Source organism: Bubalus bubalis, chromosome 4 (assembly GCF_019923935.1).
Source record: "Bubalus bubalis isolate 160015118507 breed Murrah chromosome 4, NDDB_SH_1, whole genome shotgun sequence".
Classification (NCBI taxonomy): domain Eukaryota; kingdom Metazoa; phylum Chordata; class Mammalia; order Artiodactyla; family Bovidae; genus Bubalus; species Bubalus bubalis.
The window spans coordinates 25,591,137-25,610,105 of NC_059160.1; the positions used below are offsets into that span (position 1 = coordinate 25,591,137).

The following is an 18,969-nucleotide window of genomic DNA, read 5'->3' on the forward strand; positions in this document are numbered from 1 at the left end:
GGGACGTCCTCTTGACCAGAAAAGAGAAAAATCTGGCTTGTAAATTTCATCTTTTAATGCACTGAGAACAAAAATGGAGCTGCAAATACTGTCACGGATACTATATTATATGAGTTAGACTACATTATTAAAATAATAGACACTGCAAGGCACACGTTTCACCATATCCACACTATGGAGCAGGTTAGAGGAGATTCAAAACATGATTCAATCACACTCAATGCCATTTAACTCTAATATTCACACATCTACAGAACACAAATGTGATACTCAGAACTGTAGGTAAAAGCTGTTAGAAAAAAATAAGAAAGTTAGGTAGAAAGTTACTGCACCAACTAAATAAAAAAGCAAAAAGCAACCTGTTTTTCTTTTGCAAAATGCTGCAAAACCAAAATAAAATATGTGACGCCAATATTTTCTACTTGTTGCTTTCTAATCAAGCAACTTGATCCTTTGTAAATTTGGGGTTGCCTGATTTTTTTTTTCCTGTGGTGAAAACACTCTAAGTGGGAAGCAGAAAAGTTTGGATTATCGCTTTTGTCTCTTGTCACTAAGTAGGAGACTGATTTTGGCAAAACTCTGCATTTCAGCGCCCTTATTGTAAATACGAGGGTTAAATAAGCTCACGTTTCGTGATTCCTACAGCAGTAAAATTTATTCTCTCTCTCTCTCTGCCTCTGTCTCTACCTCTCACATAAACACACCTTAGCTCTCCTAATAACCATGTTTTTATCCAAATGTAAACCTGTTTGTTTCAGGTAATATAGAAATGTTCTGATTTTGCTACAACAGAAATTGAAAAGTTCTGCTGAACATAAAAGCAAAGTAAGTACAAAAATACTAACTCAGAAAGTTAATACATAGGATTTTTTAAAACGATAACTTTCGGTTTCACAATACCTATGAAAGTTACAACTTTTCATTTACATTTTTCTTTTTTTTATTTTATTTTTAAACTTTACAATATTGTATTGTTTCTGCCATATACTGAAATGAATCCGCCACAGGCATACATTTTTCTTAAAGCTTAGGTGAGACTATAAATGCCTTTTACTATATCACTCTGATATTATTCCAATACATTCTGATTTTGCTTTTGCAGCATGAAAGTTATTTACTAAAAATGGGCACACTATAACATTCACCATCTGCTACCTTTCTTTTTTTGTTTGGACGATGATCTGAAGAAGTATGATCCATCTGGTCCTACCAAAACAATGTCACCAAAAACAAACATCTGATTTCACCTTAAATTTTCTATTCCAGTATGACAAAACATAAACCTTAATTTACACCTTTTTAAGAGTGAACAACCATAATTTTTCTGATTATTAGCCAAGGTTTAATCAATGTGAAATATGAACAAATGGATACTTGATGGTAACTCTTAACCCATGATAACTCTTAAAAAGTCAATATTTCATTCAGGGACACGTCTGAGAAAAACACTTTTAGAAAGAATCAGTATTTCAGAATCACCGGTTCATCATATTCTAACACAATTCTCCATGCCCAACTCAGAACATGAGGGCAGTTCTGTTTCCTTTTGTCTGGCCTCAGGACCATAAAAGAAATGGCAGCAGTTGCCATGGTCTCCCATATCGATATGGCAACCCTGGGATGTTCAAATGCTTAACTGAGTTTTTCAGTTAAGTGAATGGCAAACACAATTGAAGATAAAAACTATTAGATGTTTTGTAATTAAATATTGTCATTACAAAACAATAAAACTTTGTTCCCCCAAATTTCCCTACACATAGTTTCTCAATCCTACAGAAAAATACTTTACAGAAGTAGAAAACACTGTTTGATAGCATTCATAAACAGTATGATGCTAACTGAAAGATAAGGTACCATTCCTAATATTCTAAATTAAGGATCCACTGGAGGAATTCCTAAGCTCTTTCTCTCCAGTGTTATACAATAAATAATATGTATGTGTTACAAGAAATCACCTTTTAAAAATCCTAAAAATGTGTAAATGCCATAAAATGGATTTACAAATAAACTAGTAGTTTCAGTGATTTAAGTCAATGAATAAAAGTTACTATGAACATTTTAATAGAAAATTTTGAAATAAAGCTCTTAAAAGGCAATTAGAGTAATATTTATTTTTTAAGAAAACCATATGTACTCTCAAGTACAGCGGTAAATAGTACTTATGCTCCTAAACCTGAACTATCTCACCCACAGCTCTAAAACAGTATGGAAAGCCTCAATAAAGTCACCATGATACTTAAGATAAAGTCTCTATCAAGGTTCATCACTTTCTCTAAGAAATGGTTCTCAACCTCGGCTGCACATTAGAAAAGGAACTTTAAAAAACACCGCACGCCCTCCCCCACCCACACTGCACAGCCCAGGATTCTAATGTAGTTGGTCTAGGATGCAGTCTGAGCATTGGGCTTTGTAAAAGCTCTCCAGGAAATTCTAATTTTTTTCATTCTAATTCCAAGGTTGGAAACTACTATTCCAAAATCAGTACAAAGGCCAACTCAACTACCACCTCCTAAGGTGAAGTTTTTTTCTTTCCAAATTAAGAGTGTAAGTCATGGTCAAATAGTCTCTCTCTCTGATACAATTAGAGTTAGGAACAAACTCTACTTGATTGTAGTGCCGTTGACGGTGCTTCGCTGTTTTTCATAACGGCTTTATTCCATGGACCAGAATACACAAACCCAAAGGATGGAATTAGGTGGCTTCAGTTAGCAAAGACGGAAATTCTTTATGCATTATTTTAGTGTTATTGAGCTGATACAGTGCCATGAAAACTGCTATTTTACGTCTGGACCAGGTAGTTAAACTTAGGTTTCAGTGAACTTTGGATGATTCTCATGTATCACTATAGGTTCATCAAATCTAACAGCTGTATTCCTCTGAAGGTGGCTGCTGACAGTGGAGGAGGCTAGGCTGTGGGGGTTTATGGAAAATCTTGGTACTCCTCAAGTTTGCTGTGAACCTAAAACTGACCCCCAAAATGTCTTATTTAAAAAAAAAATAGGTTTCACTTAACTCTTCAATGAGTACAATGACCACTATAACAATACTCAGGTCTCAGCATTTACACCTAATTCTCGTTCGCCTATATTGCTGTTTACACATAAGATGGCAAGATTTGAAACAGCTAATATTCAGAAAATTGTTATTTTCTCTTTCTCTGAAAACAAATTGTTATTTTCTCTTTCTCTGAAAACAAAGTGCTGCTCAGAAAGTAAGAATTTGGTTATTAAAAAGAAAAAGTGTAACATAAAAGTGAAAGTGAAACTCACTCAGTCGTGTCCGACTCTCTGCGACCCCACGGACTATATACTCCGTGGAATTCTCTAGGTCAGAATACTGGAGTAGGTAGCCTTTTCCTTCTCCAGGGAATCTTCCCAACCTAGGGATCAAACCCAGGTCTCCTGCATTGCAGGTGGATTCTTTACTAGCTAATCACCAGGGAAGCCAAACATAAAAGTAGCTGCCAAGTACTCCTCTAAGTAAAACAATACGTTATTGTTCATACTACTTTACACTTATAGAAACTTTCAGCCATAGGAAAGGAGAACTCCTTTCCCATTATTTTAGTGTTTAATTTCTGTACAGGAGAGGTGGCTTAGCGGGAATCAGTAAGAAGTAGTGAGTAATAATTACAAGCTCTCATGATGTAGGCAACTATAAGCAAGATTGACAAATCAGTCTTTTTTTAATATAAATGTATTTATTTTAATTAGAGGTTAATTACTTTACAATATTGTATTGGTTTTGGCATACATCAACATGAATCTGCCACAGGTATACACGTGTTCCCCATCCTGAATCCCCCTCCCTCCTCCCTCCCCATACCACCCCTCTGGGTCGTCCCAGTGCATCAAGATCACTTTTAAAAAACAAACAAGGTCATTTTTACAAAACCACATTATTTAAGAATTCATTTTATTGCCTGGTCCAACAAGTTGTTAAAACAGCTCATCCCCCAAGGAGAAAAAAAAAGCTTTAAAACTTTCAGATAACATAGAAAAATTCCTAAATTGTCTTTTTGAGTCTCATGCACTTTGACATACTCTATGAAGCTGGATGTCGACTCTAACATTGCCCAACCTCCTGGTAATATATAGTCAAGAGCCTTTTACTTACAGTTTTTAAAAATGTTTTTTCTTAAACTATGTATTTTTTCCAAGTAAATTACACCTTGTCAACAAGGAGGATGGAAATAAGAGAAGTGGGTTTTAACCCTTTGGTGCCACCTGAATTTATAAGACCTCTCCTAGACTTCAAATGGGACAATTAAAGAGACTAATAATTCCAAACTAAGAACTGAAAGAAAAAGAAAGATAAGAACAAAACAGAAAATATGTGGGTCAATATCTATTAAGAAAAGCAGTATATTTGAGTACATGAGTTGAGCACTGTGTAAAAATACAGCAAAGTTTACAGTCAGTTATACAGAAATGAAGCATACAGAAAACAGATTACTGATGCTCACTTTACCAGTACCTCCATGAAAACAAAAAAGAAAAGCAAGAAAAAAATAAATATACCTTTCCACATGTTAACATAACAACAGTATTCAAACTTCAAGTAAAATGAAACTTGAGAGACTGCCTGTCATATTTATCTTTTACTACATCACCGCCCAACAATATAATAAATGTAGGTCATGACAATAAAGTATTACTAACTGGTAATTCTGTGAAACATATTTTTCTGGTGACAGGAGGACTTTAAACATCTGGTTAGTTATGCCAAGTTGTCACATTCCAAACTTAGCTCATTTAAAGGAAAGTCACTTTTCGAGGAAGTTCAGCTGTTCAGAACACAGCAAAGAACCCACACTTAAATAAAATAAGCCCTCCGAGTGGGAGACAGAGATGTCATAATATCTAATGTTAATATTTGCACATTTTAATGCCTCTATTCCCTACTTACAACCTATGTGTAATACTCACAAGATTTCCTATTAGTTTCTTACCCTACATATATCAAAAGCAAAGCTAGAAGCAGGCATGTTGCCAACAAAGGACAGTTCACCTGACTTTATTAAAACTGCATGGGGCCTAGCCACACAGGAATATACAACAGCTTCAAATACTCCTAAGGGAAAAGATCCTGTATGATTTGGTGTAAAGTAAAGGAATGGGCTTCTCTGGTGGTTCAGTGGTAAAGAATCCACCTGCCAATGCAGGAGACATGAGTTTCATCCCTGGGTCAGGAAGATACCCTGGAGGAGGAAATGGCAATCCACTCCAGTATTCTTGCCTGGAGAATCCCATGGACAGAGAAGCCTAGCAGGCTACAGTCCATGGGGTCGCAAAGAGTTTGACAGGACTTAGCAGCTAAACAACAACAGCAACAAAGGTAAGGAATGCAGTCTCTGAGCGTCTCACAGTACACAAGCTGGAGTATGCGCCACTGACCCTCTGAGTCATGGACAAAGGGTTACAGGAGCCACGCCCCAACAGAAGGGAATGTCTAAGGCTTTTAACAAGCATTTCCCTTAAAAAAAGACTTTGACAGGCAGGCTAGCTGGAAAAAAAATACATAAAATTTTCAATTCCCTGATAATGGCAGCCAAATGAAATGTTACCACCGTGAGATAAGAAAAGAAAGAAACTGTAGAAGAGAGAAATTAATACATATTTCCTACTTATGTTGTCAGGGACTTTATTGATGCAGAGCCTCTCACATGCTGGCTTTAATGGATTCATTTTGATATTTGGCAAAACTAATACAGTTATGTAAAGTTTAAAAATAAAATAAAATTTAAAAAAAGAGAGAAAAATTTCTTGTATAATAATGAATAAATGACAGTTTAGGGTGATTAAAACTGCCGCACAACTTAACCATTTTCCTCGAATAAATTAAAGAATATAGCTAGAAGAAGCAAATTTATTATCATAATTGTGCAGTTCACATTCATAGGACTTATGAAAAAATATTTCTAGTGATAGCTGGGGTGCAAACTTTAAAATATATGATGAAGATTACCTCTTGTTCCTGGCAAAGTATCACTGAGATGAGATGTATGACATTATTTGGAGTTAACAGTAAAATATTAAATTTGATGCATCTGAGAACCCATGACTAAAAGTTACCGTCCTATACCCTTCCTCACTACTATGATGGGTTCACTACTTCTATTTTTTCATATACACAATATTATATGTATATGAAGCAATATTATCATCATTTCTATTTTGCAGTTGAGGGAACTGGGACCAACAGATTAAATCATTTGCTCAAAAAGGCGGCCCTTTTGGTAGAAGTGCTATGATTCAGCCACGGATCACATGGCCCCCCCAAACCCATGCACTGCCTCTCTGAGAGAGATACTGAAGCAGTCGTAACGGTACATTATGGTGTCAGACTTAAAAGTGTTCTCATAAAAAAGACCAAACTGCATGAAACTCCTGACACAGGCTCTAGCCTGTGCTCGGTACATAAAAAAACTGGTCATTACCGTGAAACTCATGTTGCAGCATGCTAAATAATGCCCACACATCCCAGAGGAATCCATGTGCCACCCATGAAGGCGAGTGAATTCTTGAAAGATTTATTCAACTGGTTTAATCATCAGAGAGGATAAATCTTAAAGGCATACACTGTGACACAATAAATGACATTACAAATCTCTCCTTTACCAGCATGTTAATTACAAAAGAAGAGTTAAAACTATGCAGTTTGGGAGGCTAAACAGTCCTAAAATTAACTAAATATAGTTAGAGCTTCCACTGGAATATTCCAGTTGAATAAACTAGAGGAGGTTTGTTCAAAACCTGGACATGTTTCTATGCTGCCATTCATCCATGTAACCATTCATCCCATTCACTCACTGCATTTACTGGGAACCTGTCAGAGAAAAGGCATAATGGACATGTGTGTCTTTGTGGACAGTGTGCTGAGAGGGAAAGCTGAGTATTAGCTTCAAGGAGGAGTGAAATGTTACCTGCAACTTCAAGAAATTTAAAACCCTCTGACATCTAAGCCTAACACACTGCTGAGTCTTCTTTCTTCCTGATGATTGCCTCTTGCATTTGCCTGTTTCCATCACTCTATTTATGTCTTCTGTTTACCTATATGCTGCTCATTTTTGTCACACTACCCCAAATTAACTGTTACTTTTTTTTCTTACAGTCAAGATTTTTAAATTTATGTTATTTTGACAAATTATCTCACCTTAGAAAGGAGCCCCAGTTTGCTTTATATGTAAAAAGGGGGGAATAAAAATTTACTACTTAAAAGCTAAAGATTCAGTTCCTAGGTAGGAAGACTCAATATTGTGAAAATGACTATACTACCAAATGCAATCTATAGATTCAATATGATCCCTATCAAATTACCAATGGCATTTTTCACAGAACTAGAGCAAAATATTTCACAATTCATATGGAGACACAAAAGGTCCCGAATAGCCAAATCAGTCTTGAGAAAGAAGAACAGAACTGGAAGAATCAACCCTCCTGACTTCAGATTATACTGCAAAGCTACAGTCATCATGACAGTATGGTACTGGTACAAAAACAGAAATATAGACCAATGGTACAAGATAGAAAGTCCAGAAATAAACCCATGTACCTATGGGTACCTTATTTTTTACAAAGGAGGCAAGAATATACAATGGGGCAAAGACAGCCTCTTCAATAAATGGTGCTGGGGAAAACTGGACAGCAACATGTAAAAGAATGAAATTAGAACACCTCCTAACATCAAACACAAAGATAAACTCAAACTGGATTAAAGACCTAAATGTAAGACCAGAAACTATAAAACTCTTAGAGGAAAACATAGGCAGAATACTCGATGACATAAATCAAAGCAAGATTCTCTATGACCCACCTCCTAGAGTAACAGAAATAAAAACAAAAGTAGACAAGTGGGACCCTGATTAAACTTAAAAGCTTTTGCACAGCAAAGGAAACTACAAGCAAGACAATCCTCAGAATGGGAGAAATGAATAGAAAATGAAACAACTAATAAAGGATTAATTCCAAAATACAGAAGCAGCTCATACAAGTCAATGACAGAAAAACAGCCCAATCAAAAAGTGGGAAGAAGATCTAAACAGATATTTCTCCAAAGAAGGCATACAGATGGCTAAAAAACACATGAAAAGATGTTCAATATCGCTCCTTATTAGAAAAATACAAATCAAAACTACAATGGGATACCACCTCACACTGGTCAGAATGGCCATCACATCAGTGAGCCCAGATAAGATAAACCAAGCTCAGCCCAGGTCACCAGAGCTGTGACTCCTAGACTCGTGAGAAATAATAAATGGTTCTTGTATTATGCCAAAAAAAAAAAAATCTACAAACAATAAATGCTGGAGAGGGTGTAGAGAAAAAGGAATACTCTTGCACTGTTGGTGGGAATGTAAATTGATACAGCCACTATGGAAGATATATGGAGATTTCTTAAAAACTAGGGATAAAATCACCATATGACCCAGCAATCCCACTCCTAGGCATATACCCTGAGGAAACCAAAATTCAGAGAGACCCATGTATCCCATTGTTCACTGCAACACTACCTACAATAGCTAGAACATGTAAGCAACCTAGATGTCCATCGACAGATGAATGGATAAAGAAGTTGTGGTACATACACACAATGAAATATTACTCAGCCATGAAAAGGAATGCATTTGAGACAGTTCTGATGAGGTGGATGAACCTAGAACTTATTATACAGAGTGAAGCGAGTCAGAAAGATAAATATCATATTCTAACACATACATACAGAATCCAGAAGAATGATTCAGTTCAGTTGCTCAGTCATGTCCAACTCTTTGTGACCCCATGAACTGCAGTATGCCAGGCCTCCCTGTCCATCAACCAACTCCCAGAGTCCACTCAAACCCATGTCCATTGAGTCGGTGATGCCAACCAACCATCTCATCCTCTGTCATCCCCTTCTCCTCCTGCCCCCAATCTTTCCCAAAGGTCTTTTCAAATCAGAAAAGAATGGTACTGAAGAAGAAGAATGGTACTGAAGAACTTATTTACAGGGCAGCAATGGAGAAACAGAAATAGAGAATAGACATATGAACATGGGGAGAGGGGAGGAGAGGGTAAGAAAGAGTATGTATGGAAAGAGTAACATGGAAAACTTACATTACCATATGTAAAATAGATAGCCAAAAGGAATTTGCTGTATGGCTCAGGAAACTCAAACAGGGGTCTGTATCAACCTAAAGAGGTGGTATGGGGAGGGAGATGGGAGGGAAGATCAAAAGGGACCTATGTACACCTACGGCTGATTCATGTTGAGGTTTGACAGAAAACAATAAAATTCTGTAAAGCAATTATCCTTCAATAAAAAAAAAATAAAAAAAAAAAGCTAAAGATTCAATCCTTGGAGCAATGATTTCATGAAATTGCTCACAATACAAAATATTAACATTTGAAAGTGAGTCTTAATTTTTATTCTTTATTCCTGTCTTCAGTTAAGTTCAGTTGCTCAGTCGTGTCTGACTCATTGCAACCCCATGAACCACTCCCTGTCCATCACCAACTCCTGGAGTCTACCCAAACCCATGTCCATTGAGTCGGTGATGCCATCCAACCATCTCATCCTCTGTCGTCCCCTTTTCCTCCTTCCCTCAATCTTTCCCAACATCAGGGTGTCTTCACATGAGTCAGCTCTTCGCATCAGGTGGCCAAAGTATTGGCATTTCAGCTTCAACATCAATCCTGTGTAAAATCCAGGACTGATCTCCTTTAGGATGGACTGGTTGGATCTCCTTGCAGTCCAACGGACTCTCAAGAGTCTTCTCCAACACCACAGTTCAAAAGCATCAACTTTTCAGCACTCAGCTTTCTTTAGAGTCCAACTCACATCGATACATGACTACTGGAAAAACAATAGCTTTGACTAGATGGACCTCTGTTGACAAAGTAATGTCTCTGCTTTTTAATATGCTGTCTATGTTGGTCATAACTTTCCTTCCAAGGAGTAAGCATCTTTTAATCTCATGGCTGCAGTCACCATCTGCAGTGATTTTCCTGTCTTAGCTTTCTGAAAACAGACCTTTGAATCTATAGTATTTGTGAAAAGCTTAATACTCTTTCTCCTTAACAAAAATCTTTGGGTTATTATTTATATATCTGACTTATCTACATTATTTAGGTCTCTGATTAATCTATTCCTATCCATATACATTGAATCCATCCTCACCTGCTACCAGAGTGATTCAAGACAAATAAGACCTATTATTCTCCCTTCCACCCCCACCTCCATTAAAGCACTTCATTGACCAGTCATTCCTTTTAAACAATGTCCAGATGCCAGCGCATTGTTTTTTTCTAATGTGGTCTGTGTTTGCTTTTCTGATCTTCTTTCCTGATGTACCACCTTGAACCCTCCAGTTAGTATTCAACTGTTTACTACTCACTGATGCACTATATTTATTCTACAGGTGTTAACTGAGCATAAGTTATACATTAGCCACTGAGCTAAACTTAGGGAATCCTTAAGCAAAGAAGGCAAAGGTGGCCCACATTCATGGAGCTTAGGGTCTATTTTTAAAAGGGTTAATACAACTGTTTAAGGCATCCTCTAGCCCCACAAATGCCTGGAGAATTTCAGAGTTTAACCTCTCCATGAAATTCCTCCTGCTCACCCCACTCACATAGAAGACCTGACCCCACTGCACCACCATCTGTACCTCGTTGCCATCCGAGCTTATTCAGCACTTTATAACGTCTCATGCACAGGTCCACCTCACCAAAACAGTGCCCAACCAATGACTGTCTCTTATTCATCTTTGAAATGAACCAAATGACATGTAAAGACTGTGAAGATCACAGCCAGGCACACAGAAACAAATAAGTATCTATCTTGAAATGAAAGACTGAAGGAATTATTTTTGCAAAAAAGAAAAAAAGTTTTTCCCTTTTCAGTTTCTTTAAGTCATGCTCTACAGTGCAAGTTTCATAAAGTCAAGGGACCTTATTATTGGCCCTGTTTGGGGCACATATATTACTGGCCCTGTTCTGGGCACATATTAATCACAAAATAAATATTTGTTGAATATATTCTCTAGATCTACAATTCATAATGACTAGGGCATGGTAAGAATGTCACAATATTGTACTCAAGAGAACTGAAACCAAAGCTAACCAGATTGACAAGGTCATAGGAAAATGTATATGATATAAAATCCATTTTATGGATGTGTCATTTGAGTTCTAAAGTCTAGTCACTGGATATACAGGAAGAGAAAGAATCACAAAATCTTGGAATGAGTCATTTTTACCACAGCCAAAATTCTGTAGCTCTGAATGACATAAAAAGAAAAGAATTTCAACTTGAGAAAATGCTATTGGTTCCTACAGTTGATAACAACGATAGCAAATATATACAGCGTTTTCTGCTTGCCAGGCACTGTACTAAGCATTTCACATGTAGTAGCTCATTAAATTCTTATATCAAGCCTATGAGATAGTCCCATTATACAGATAAGCAAAATGAGGGACACATAGGTAAAGTAATTTGTTCAGGATCACTCATCTAATAAATGGTAGAACTGGATTTCAACCAGGATGGCTGGCTCCAGAGTCTGCTCTTCACCCCAGTACTAGTCTCATTCTCTATGGGTATACAGTAACAAAAGGCCACACAGATCCCATAAAAGCAAATGTCTTCCTAAACACATGTGATATGTTTCAGGAGTCCTCAACTTCTTTGTAGTATTGAATTCTGTTTTATATTTGAAGTTAAAAAAAAAAACAAACAGTATTTATAGCTGGGAGAACAGAAGGAAGACAATGGAAGTTTGAGAAAGATCACTAAGAAATTACATAAGGGCTATTGGTTAAACTGTAATGCTACCCCCAAAGTTCAAGAGCTGTAAGGAAGAAGTCCCGCTGTCAGCCCATGATCAACAGAATCAGTCATGAAGATCAACAAACACATCACGTATCATTAGATGGGGAAATCTACCTAAGGTACTTAGGTCTCCATAGAAAGCACTGAATACATTTCATCTGTAGTTCTAAATTGTATGACAGCCCGTAGAGATTGTGGCTTTGGTAGATACCACAAAAATTATTTTTAGAATAATCCTTATGCATTTATCTCTACTTCATTCCCAATAATATAAACAAGTCATAGGTTCAAACTGTGGCTTTGAACATGTCATTTGCAAAAGTAGTCAGAAATGTATTTATACCCCATTAAATATACGAACATACCATAGAGAGCCTTTGCACTTGTTCGTGAACTGTGATCTCTGTCCATGGAAAAGGTGGCTGATGATCCGTAGCCACTGTAATAAAAAAATATAAAAAGGTAAGTGTGATGAGTTAAAGTCCAAACGAAGCAATAAAAAGTCAAAACTACAAATGCAAATTCCAGTGTACCACAATCACCATGTGTTTTTAGAAAAGTATATAGAGTTTATACAGCTGGTTCTGTCCAGAAATAGACTATTGGATCCTGATCCAATATAGATTCTCTCAAATGCCAAGTCAGAACCACAGCCAAGGGACTTCCCCTGGTGCTCCAGTGGTTAAGACTTGGCGTTCAAAATGCAGAGGGTACAGGTTTGATCCCTGGTAGAGGAGCTAAGATCCCACATACCTTGTGAACAACAAAAAAAGACCAAAACATAAAAACAGAAGCAGTATTGTAACAAATTCAATACAGACTCAAAAACAAACAAACAAACAAACAGCCATGGAGATTCAATAAGGTTGAAGCTAGCTTAGAAAAATTTAAGTTTACCATACTAAATTGAGTTTTGAGTGATCCAATTCTAAAAAGTTCTCAGTCATTTAAACTATAGCAAAATAGACACTATTGTTTTCACAAATGCTTAAAGAGAAGTTAACAAAAGTAACACTTTATCATTAAATCTGACTAGCTATACCCTACTTCCAATTTACTGTTATGTGAAGTAAACATTATTTAAATTTTTAAAATTTACTCAGTAAACATTTATTAAGCCCTAAAATCTAGAAACTCAATATTCAGAAAACTAAGATCATGGCATCTTGTCCCATCACTTCATGGCAAATAGACGGGGAAACAGTGACAGACTTTATTTTTTTCAGGCTCCAAAATCACTGCAGATGGTGACTGCAGCCATGAATTAAAAGATGCTTGCTCCTTGGAAGGAAAGTTATGACCAACCTAGACAGCATATTAAAAAGCAGAGACATCACTTTAACAACAAAGGTCCATCTAGTCAAAGCTACGGTTTTTCCAGTAGTCATGTATGGATATGAGAGTTGGACTGTAAAGAAAGCTGAGCACTGAAGAACTGATGCTTCTGAACTGTGGTGTTGAAGAAGACTCTTGAGAGTCCCTTGGACTGCAAGGAGATCCAACCAGTCAATCCTAAAGGAAATCCGTCCTGAATATTTATTGGAAGGACTGATGTTGAAGCTGAAATTCCAATACTTTTGCTACCTCATGTGAAGAACTGACTCATCTGAAAAGACCCTGATGTTGGGAAAGATGGAGGGCAAGAGGAGAAGGGGATGACAGAGGATGAGATGGTTGGATGGCATGACCAGCTCAATGGACATGAGTTTGAGTAAACTCCGGGAGTTGGTGATGGACAGGGAGGCCTGGCATGTTGCAGTCCATGGGTTGCAAAGAGTCAGACACAACTGAGCAACTGAACTGAACTGAAAATCTAGAAAAATGAGGAGTAAGGTGGGTAGCTTCCCTGATGGCTCAGTGGTAAAGAATCTGCCTGCCAATGCAGAAGACAAAGGTTCGATCCCTGTGTTGGGAAGATCCTTAGGAGAAGGAAATAGTAACCCACTCTAACATTCTTGCCTGGAGAATCTCATGGACAGAAGATCCTGGTGGGCTGCAGTCCATGGGGTCACAAAAGAGTCAGACAGGACTTAGCAACTAAACAACAACAAACGTGGGGGTAGGGAGTGTATTGTTAATACAACAAGTAAAATGGTTACTATAGAATGTGATATCTGGGTAAAACTAATAGATAAAACATCAAAAAAAGACTAAGTTTCTATAAGTATGCTCAAGAAGACTTGACTGGCATTTAAGCAGAATCTAAAAGAATGGAAGGCAGCTCCAGAAGCAGGTGAGAATTAAGTGAGGAAAAAAGCATGTAGATCTTGCTCAAGAACCAGCATGGCTGCTGAAGGAATAAGCATCTAATGGGATGTACAGAGATGAATGGCTCAAGAAGCAAGGAAGTCAAATAGAGAGCTTAAGAATTAAATTTCTCTTCTCTTTATAGAGGGAAGTAACATGATCCAAACTACTTTTTAAGAAAGATAATCCAGGAATTAATGGCAAGGTAACCAGATGGAAAGACTGAAGGCAAAAGGAGGAGTGTGGCAGAGGATGAGATGGTTGGATAGCATCACTGATACAATGGATATGGATTTGAGCAAACTCTGGGAGATTGTGAAGGACAGGGAGGCCTGGTGTGCTGCAGTCCATGGGGTCACCAAGAGTCAGACATGACTTAGCAACTGAACAAAACCAGATGGAAAGGGGCTGTAAAAATTCACGCAGGAGATAAAGCCCACAAATAAAGTTAGAAGAGAAGGAATAGTTTGGGATAGAAATAAGAATTCCTTAATAGAAGAAATTATAATAAATTCATGATTAAATGGATATTTATTATAAGAAAAAGGAAAAAATAAAGCTGTGGTAAAACTTTCTGACTTGAATAAACTGATGGACAAGATAAAGATGACACCTGACATACTCCCCTGGTGTCTCTTACTGACCAGCACTAAAGGTATTGGCAATCATCTTTGTAAAAAAAAAAAAGGTGAAGCAATGTGAACAGGCTAGACCTGAAAAATGTGAATAACCGAGCTATGAAAGACAGTGAACTCTAAATCAGAATGACCAATATAAAATAACAACAATATTAACCACAATATAAAAGGCAATGGCCACTTAAGTCAGTGTACCGATTTCAAATTATATCTAAAGCCACAGGAACTGGCCTTTTTTTTATTTTACACAATGGAAAATATCTTGAGAGACTGGACTAGATGACATTTAACTTTCCTCAAGTGCAAATATTTTACAAATAACAAAAATTGAATGCTCCAGAGAAAGTAAAAGCTATGAAATAAAGTACATATTCAACTATGGAAAGCATTAATACATAAAATACCAGAACAAAACGTGTTCAATTAGATCATTGTCATTGGGGTTGATTGCTTAGCCATCTTTTTTCTTATGAGACACAGTAAACTTTTAACATTAACATATCTTAGTGTTACAAAGAAATTATTTATTGAGGAATGAACTACATAAATAAGTGAAACAGATTTTTGCTTAAAATATAAAACAATTAAAACCACCAAAACAAATTAAAATAGGCAAGAAATTAAATATAAAATTTCCAACTTACTTCATTTGAGATGGATTCATTCCAAAACCACTGGGATGACTGGAAATATGACCATTCATCGTGATTTTAATGCTTGTGTTCTGAAAAGAGAAAGGTTCATGGATTGAAGGCAGTAAAAAGGTTGAGACATCTCAGCTTTAAAGTTACTCATTCAACAAAATACGTGTCACTTCCAGGATGACGCTAGAAATATAAATATCTCCACCCTTTGAGAGCTCAGGCTCCAGAATTACATATGGACATACAAACAAAGATTAAATTGCCATTTAAAAACTTTTTTTCCTAATATTTATTTACTTATTTAGCTGCCCCGGGTCTTAGTTGCACCATGTGGGATCTTTGGTTGCAGCACATGGGATCTAGTTCCCTGATCAGGGATCAAACCCCAGGTGAGTAAAAGAAAAATTGTAAATATAGTTCTGAACCCTCAAACTAGATAAACATAATTCTATGTTTTACTCAATTTTATGAAATGTTATTTTAATATTTCATTATGAAAGTAATATAAACTCATTAAATTAAAAAAACTTGAAAAATACAGAAAAGCACAAAATACAAAATAGACTGAGGGGAAAAGTATCACCCAACCCCATCATTTAAAGATAACCATTTAACAGTCCTGTCAGTTTCTTCCAGTCTTTTTTTTTCTATATCTAGCTTTTCTTTCTTCCTTCCTTCCATTTTCTTTATTCCTTCTTTCAAAGCATATCTGACTACATCCTATCCATACACTTGGATATACCTTTTCTCAAGAAGGTATTCATTTATACATTCCTTTTACTCTTCAGAAGAAAAGCAACTTTTTAAATTAATACCAGATACTTCTCTTCAGAAACCATTTTTAATCTTTTTCATAAACTGAACAAATTTCCTTCAAATAAGATGAGTGCAAATAAGTAAAACTTCCTTATTGCCATATCCAATGGCCTTTTCTTTTTCTCCTAGACAGCATTCCTACACCTGAGTTATTTCTATTCACCCCTAAATACTTGGCCCTTCCTGGTTTCTGTGGCACTAAACTATTTTGGCTCTTGTCTTACATGCCTGACTTTTGTCTGCGTTACATTACCATGTTGCTTCAATAACTGAGAGGAAGGTGGGACGTATCCCAGCTTTATTATGAGACAAAGACAAAGAGAATAGAAACATTAACAACTACTGTGTGAGTTACATGTCAGGTACTATGATGAATACTGGGACTCCTAACGACATCAAAAGAGACACAGTCCTAGTTTTGGGCCAATAGTCTAATAGGAAAAACATACATGTAGTAAGAAAATATAATATTTTAAATTGTTGTTACTATTACAAAGGGAAAATTCAAGGCCAAATTGGGGGGGGGGGATATGATTTATGGGAACTTAAACAGGGAGGGCACAGAAAGTCTATAATAATATTCAAGGCCTAGTAACTTCAAATTAACTCTTTCCCATTCTTCAGATCTCAGTTCAATCACCATGTTCTTGGGGAAGCATTTACTGACTTCTGTGAATAGATAAAAGCCCACTATCAGATACACTCAACACTATACACAATTTTTCAAAGTATTTACCACAGTTGTAATTTCTCATTTGTTTAAATTAATTCCTGATTCTTCATTAGACTTTAAGCTCCATGACGGCAGAGACTTATCTGATGACTGCTGTTTCTTAAGCATTAAGAATGGTACCAGGAACAGGCTGGGTGTTCATTAGATATTAATTCAAAGAAAGAAGGATGGACTGGAAGTCTACATCCTACTCTTCAAAGAGTCTACTGTATTCTTATGGAGACAAAACCAATCCATATGAAACACACAGTAAATAGGTCCCCAAGGTATAAGGCTCTATGTTAAATCTATTAGAGGTTCTGAGATAGGAAAAGCAAGGCAAACGCCATAATTTTTGGAAGGGTTGGAACTTGACCTAATTCTTAAAGAATGGATAAGATTTATAAAGGTCCTGAAAACACTCAAGTTTAATTCAACATTTTCTGAGAGTCTTGTCCATATTTATTCACAGCTTAGAAGCAAATTTCTAAATTAAGGAACAAAGAAATATTGACCTTTAACCTAGGTAAATAGTGCACCCATAAAATTACATTTATACTATATTACTGTTTCTGTTTTTATTATTGTTGTTGATTTTCCTTTGATTTATACTTATACACAATCAGTGCACAGAGGTAAACCAGTTCTCTAGAGAAAAACAGAACCCTGATTTGTAATACTTCCTGATTTGTATTGTATATATATTGCCACTACGGCTCATTCCAAGCTAGCAATGGTTTAACAGCAGCTTACAAAATCCTGAATATTTCACAGTTGGTTCTCATAAGCCTATAGGATCAAGAGACAGCATACCACTGTTACATTCTAGAAACTGGGCCAGGACAGAGGCCTGAGATAACATTATGGTGTCTCTGTGTGGTGTGTGTGTGTTCAGTCACTCAGTAGTGTCCAATTCTTAGTGACCCTATGGACTGTAGCCCACCAGGCTCCTCTGCCCATGGGATTTCCCAGGCAATAAAACTGGAGCAGATTGCAATTTCCTCCTCCAGAGGATCTTCTGGACCCAGGGATCAAACCTGCGTCTCCTGCATCTCCTTCACTGTAGGTGGATTCTTTACTGCTGAGCCACTAGGGAGCTAAAGGTTAGGACAGAGGCTTTCACAAAAGCCTAGAACTTTAACACCATTTCTGGCACTAACTAGCCTAAGCAAGTCAATTAAGCCTCTTTCTCTATTTTTTCATCAGTAAAATAGAGGTAATTTGGTCTCTCTAGCTCACAGGGCTCAGAGAAGGCAATGGCACCCCACTCCAGTACTCTTGCTGGAAAATCCCATGGACAGAGGAGCCTGGTAGGCTGTAGTCCATGGGGTCGCTAGGAGTCGGACACGACTAAGCGACTTCACTTTCACTTTTCACTTTCATGCGTTGGAGAAGGAAATGGCAACCCACTCCAGTGTTCTTGCCTGGAGAATCCCAGGGACAGGGAAGCCTGGTGGGCTGCCGTCTATGGGGTCGCACAGAGTCGTACACGACTGAAGTGACTTAGCAGTAGCAGTAGCAGCAGAAGCTCACAGGGCTAACAAAAGATCAAATGAGATAGATGTACAAGTTAATCCTAAAGGTAAAAAAAAAAAAAAAAATACTCTTTTAAAACAAGCCGGTTCATTTAATATACAAATTAAACCCCCAGGGTTTATAGTGATTTTGATCTAGTTTGCATTTTAAAACCACAGCAGGTGGTTTTAGTGAAAAGCGATAGCCACAGCTCATCTTTTTCATGTTTAATTCTTCATGACAGTCAAATAAATGCGTGGTTTGTGTTTTGTTTTAAAATAGTGATTTGTCAGAATGAGACACTTGAAAAAGGAATAGAAAATGTTGATTTGCTAAACTGAATTTTAAATATAGAAACTTTCCTCTTTAGCAACCATAGTGTCATTTGTCACATATGCTCATGTAGCATTGTGGAGGCTTTTAGATATTTAAACAAAGCAATACAGGGCACTCTTTGCAAAGGAAACAATTACAAATGTTTGTTTTCCTTTAGGCTTTTGAAAGATATATCCTATTTATACTTATATGGACCATATATATGCTGAGTCCGCAGTTGCTTCAGTTATGTCCGACTCTTTGCAACCCC

At 36.9% G+C, this 18,969-nt stretch overlaps 1 protein-coding gene across 7 annotated transcripts in view; it reads right to left on the reverse strand.

Annotated features, from left to right (window-relative positions):
• EPS8 (epidermal growth factor receptor pathway substrate 8) overlaps positions 1 to 18,969 on the reverse strand; it is a 197,936-nt gene that overhangs the window by 60,041 nt on the left and 118,926 nt on the right. For 6 of the 7 annotated variants that reach the window (XM_044941200.1, XM_006052379.3, XM_006052376.3 and 3 more), the window contains 3 exons: positions 15,341 to 15,420; positions 12,177 to 12,250; positions 1,156 to 1,206 (listed from right to left, as the gene is read on the reverse strand). In XM_044941200.1, the coding sequence (XP_044797135.1) occupies positions 1,156 to 1,206; positions 12,177 to 12,250; positions 15,341 to 15,399 (184 nt within the window). In that variant the 5' untranslated portion in view covers positions 15,400 to 15,420. The remainder of the gene's footprint in view (positions 1 to 1,155; positions 1,207 to 12,176; positions 12,251 to 15,340; positions 15,421 to 18,969) is intronic. The other variant, XM_006052377.3, reaches the window with a different exon arrangement.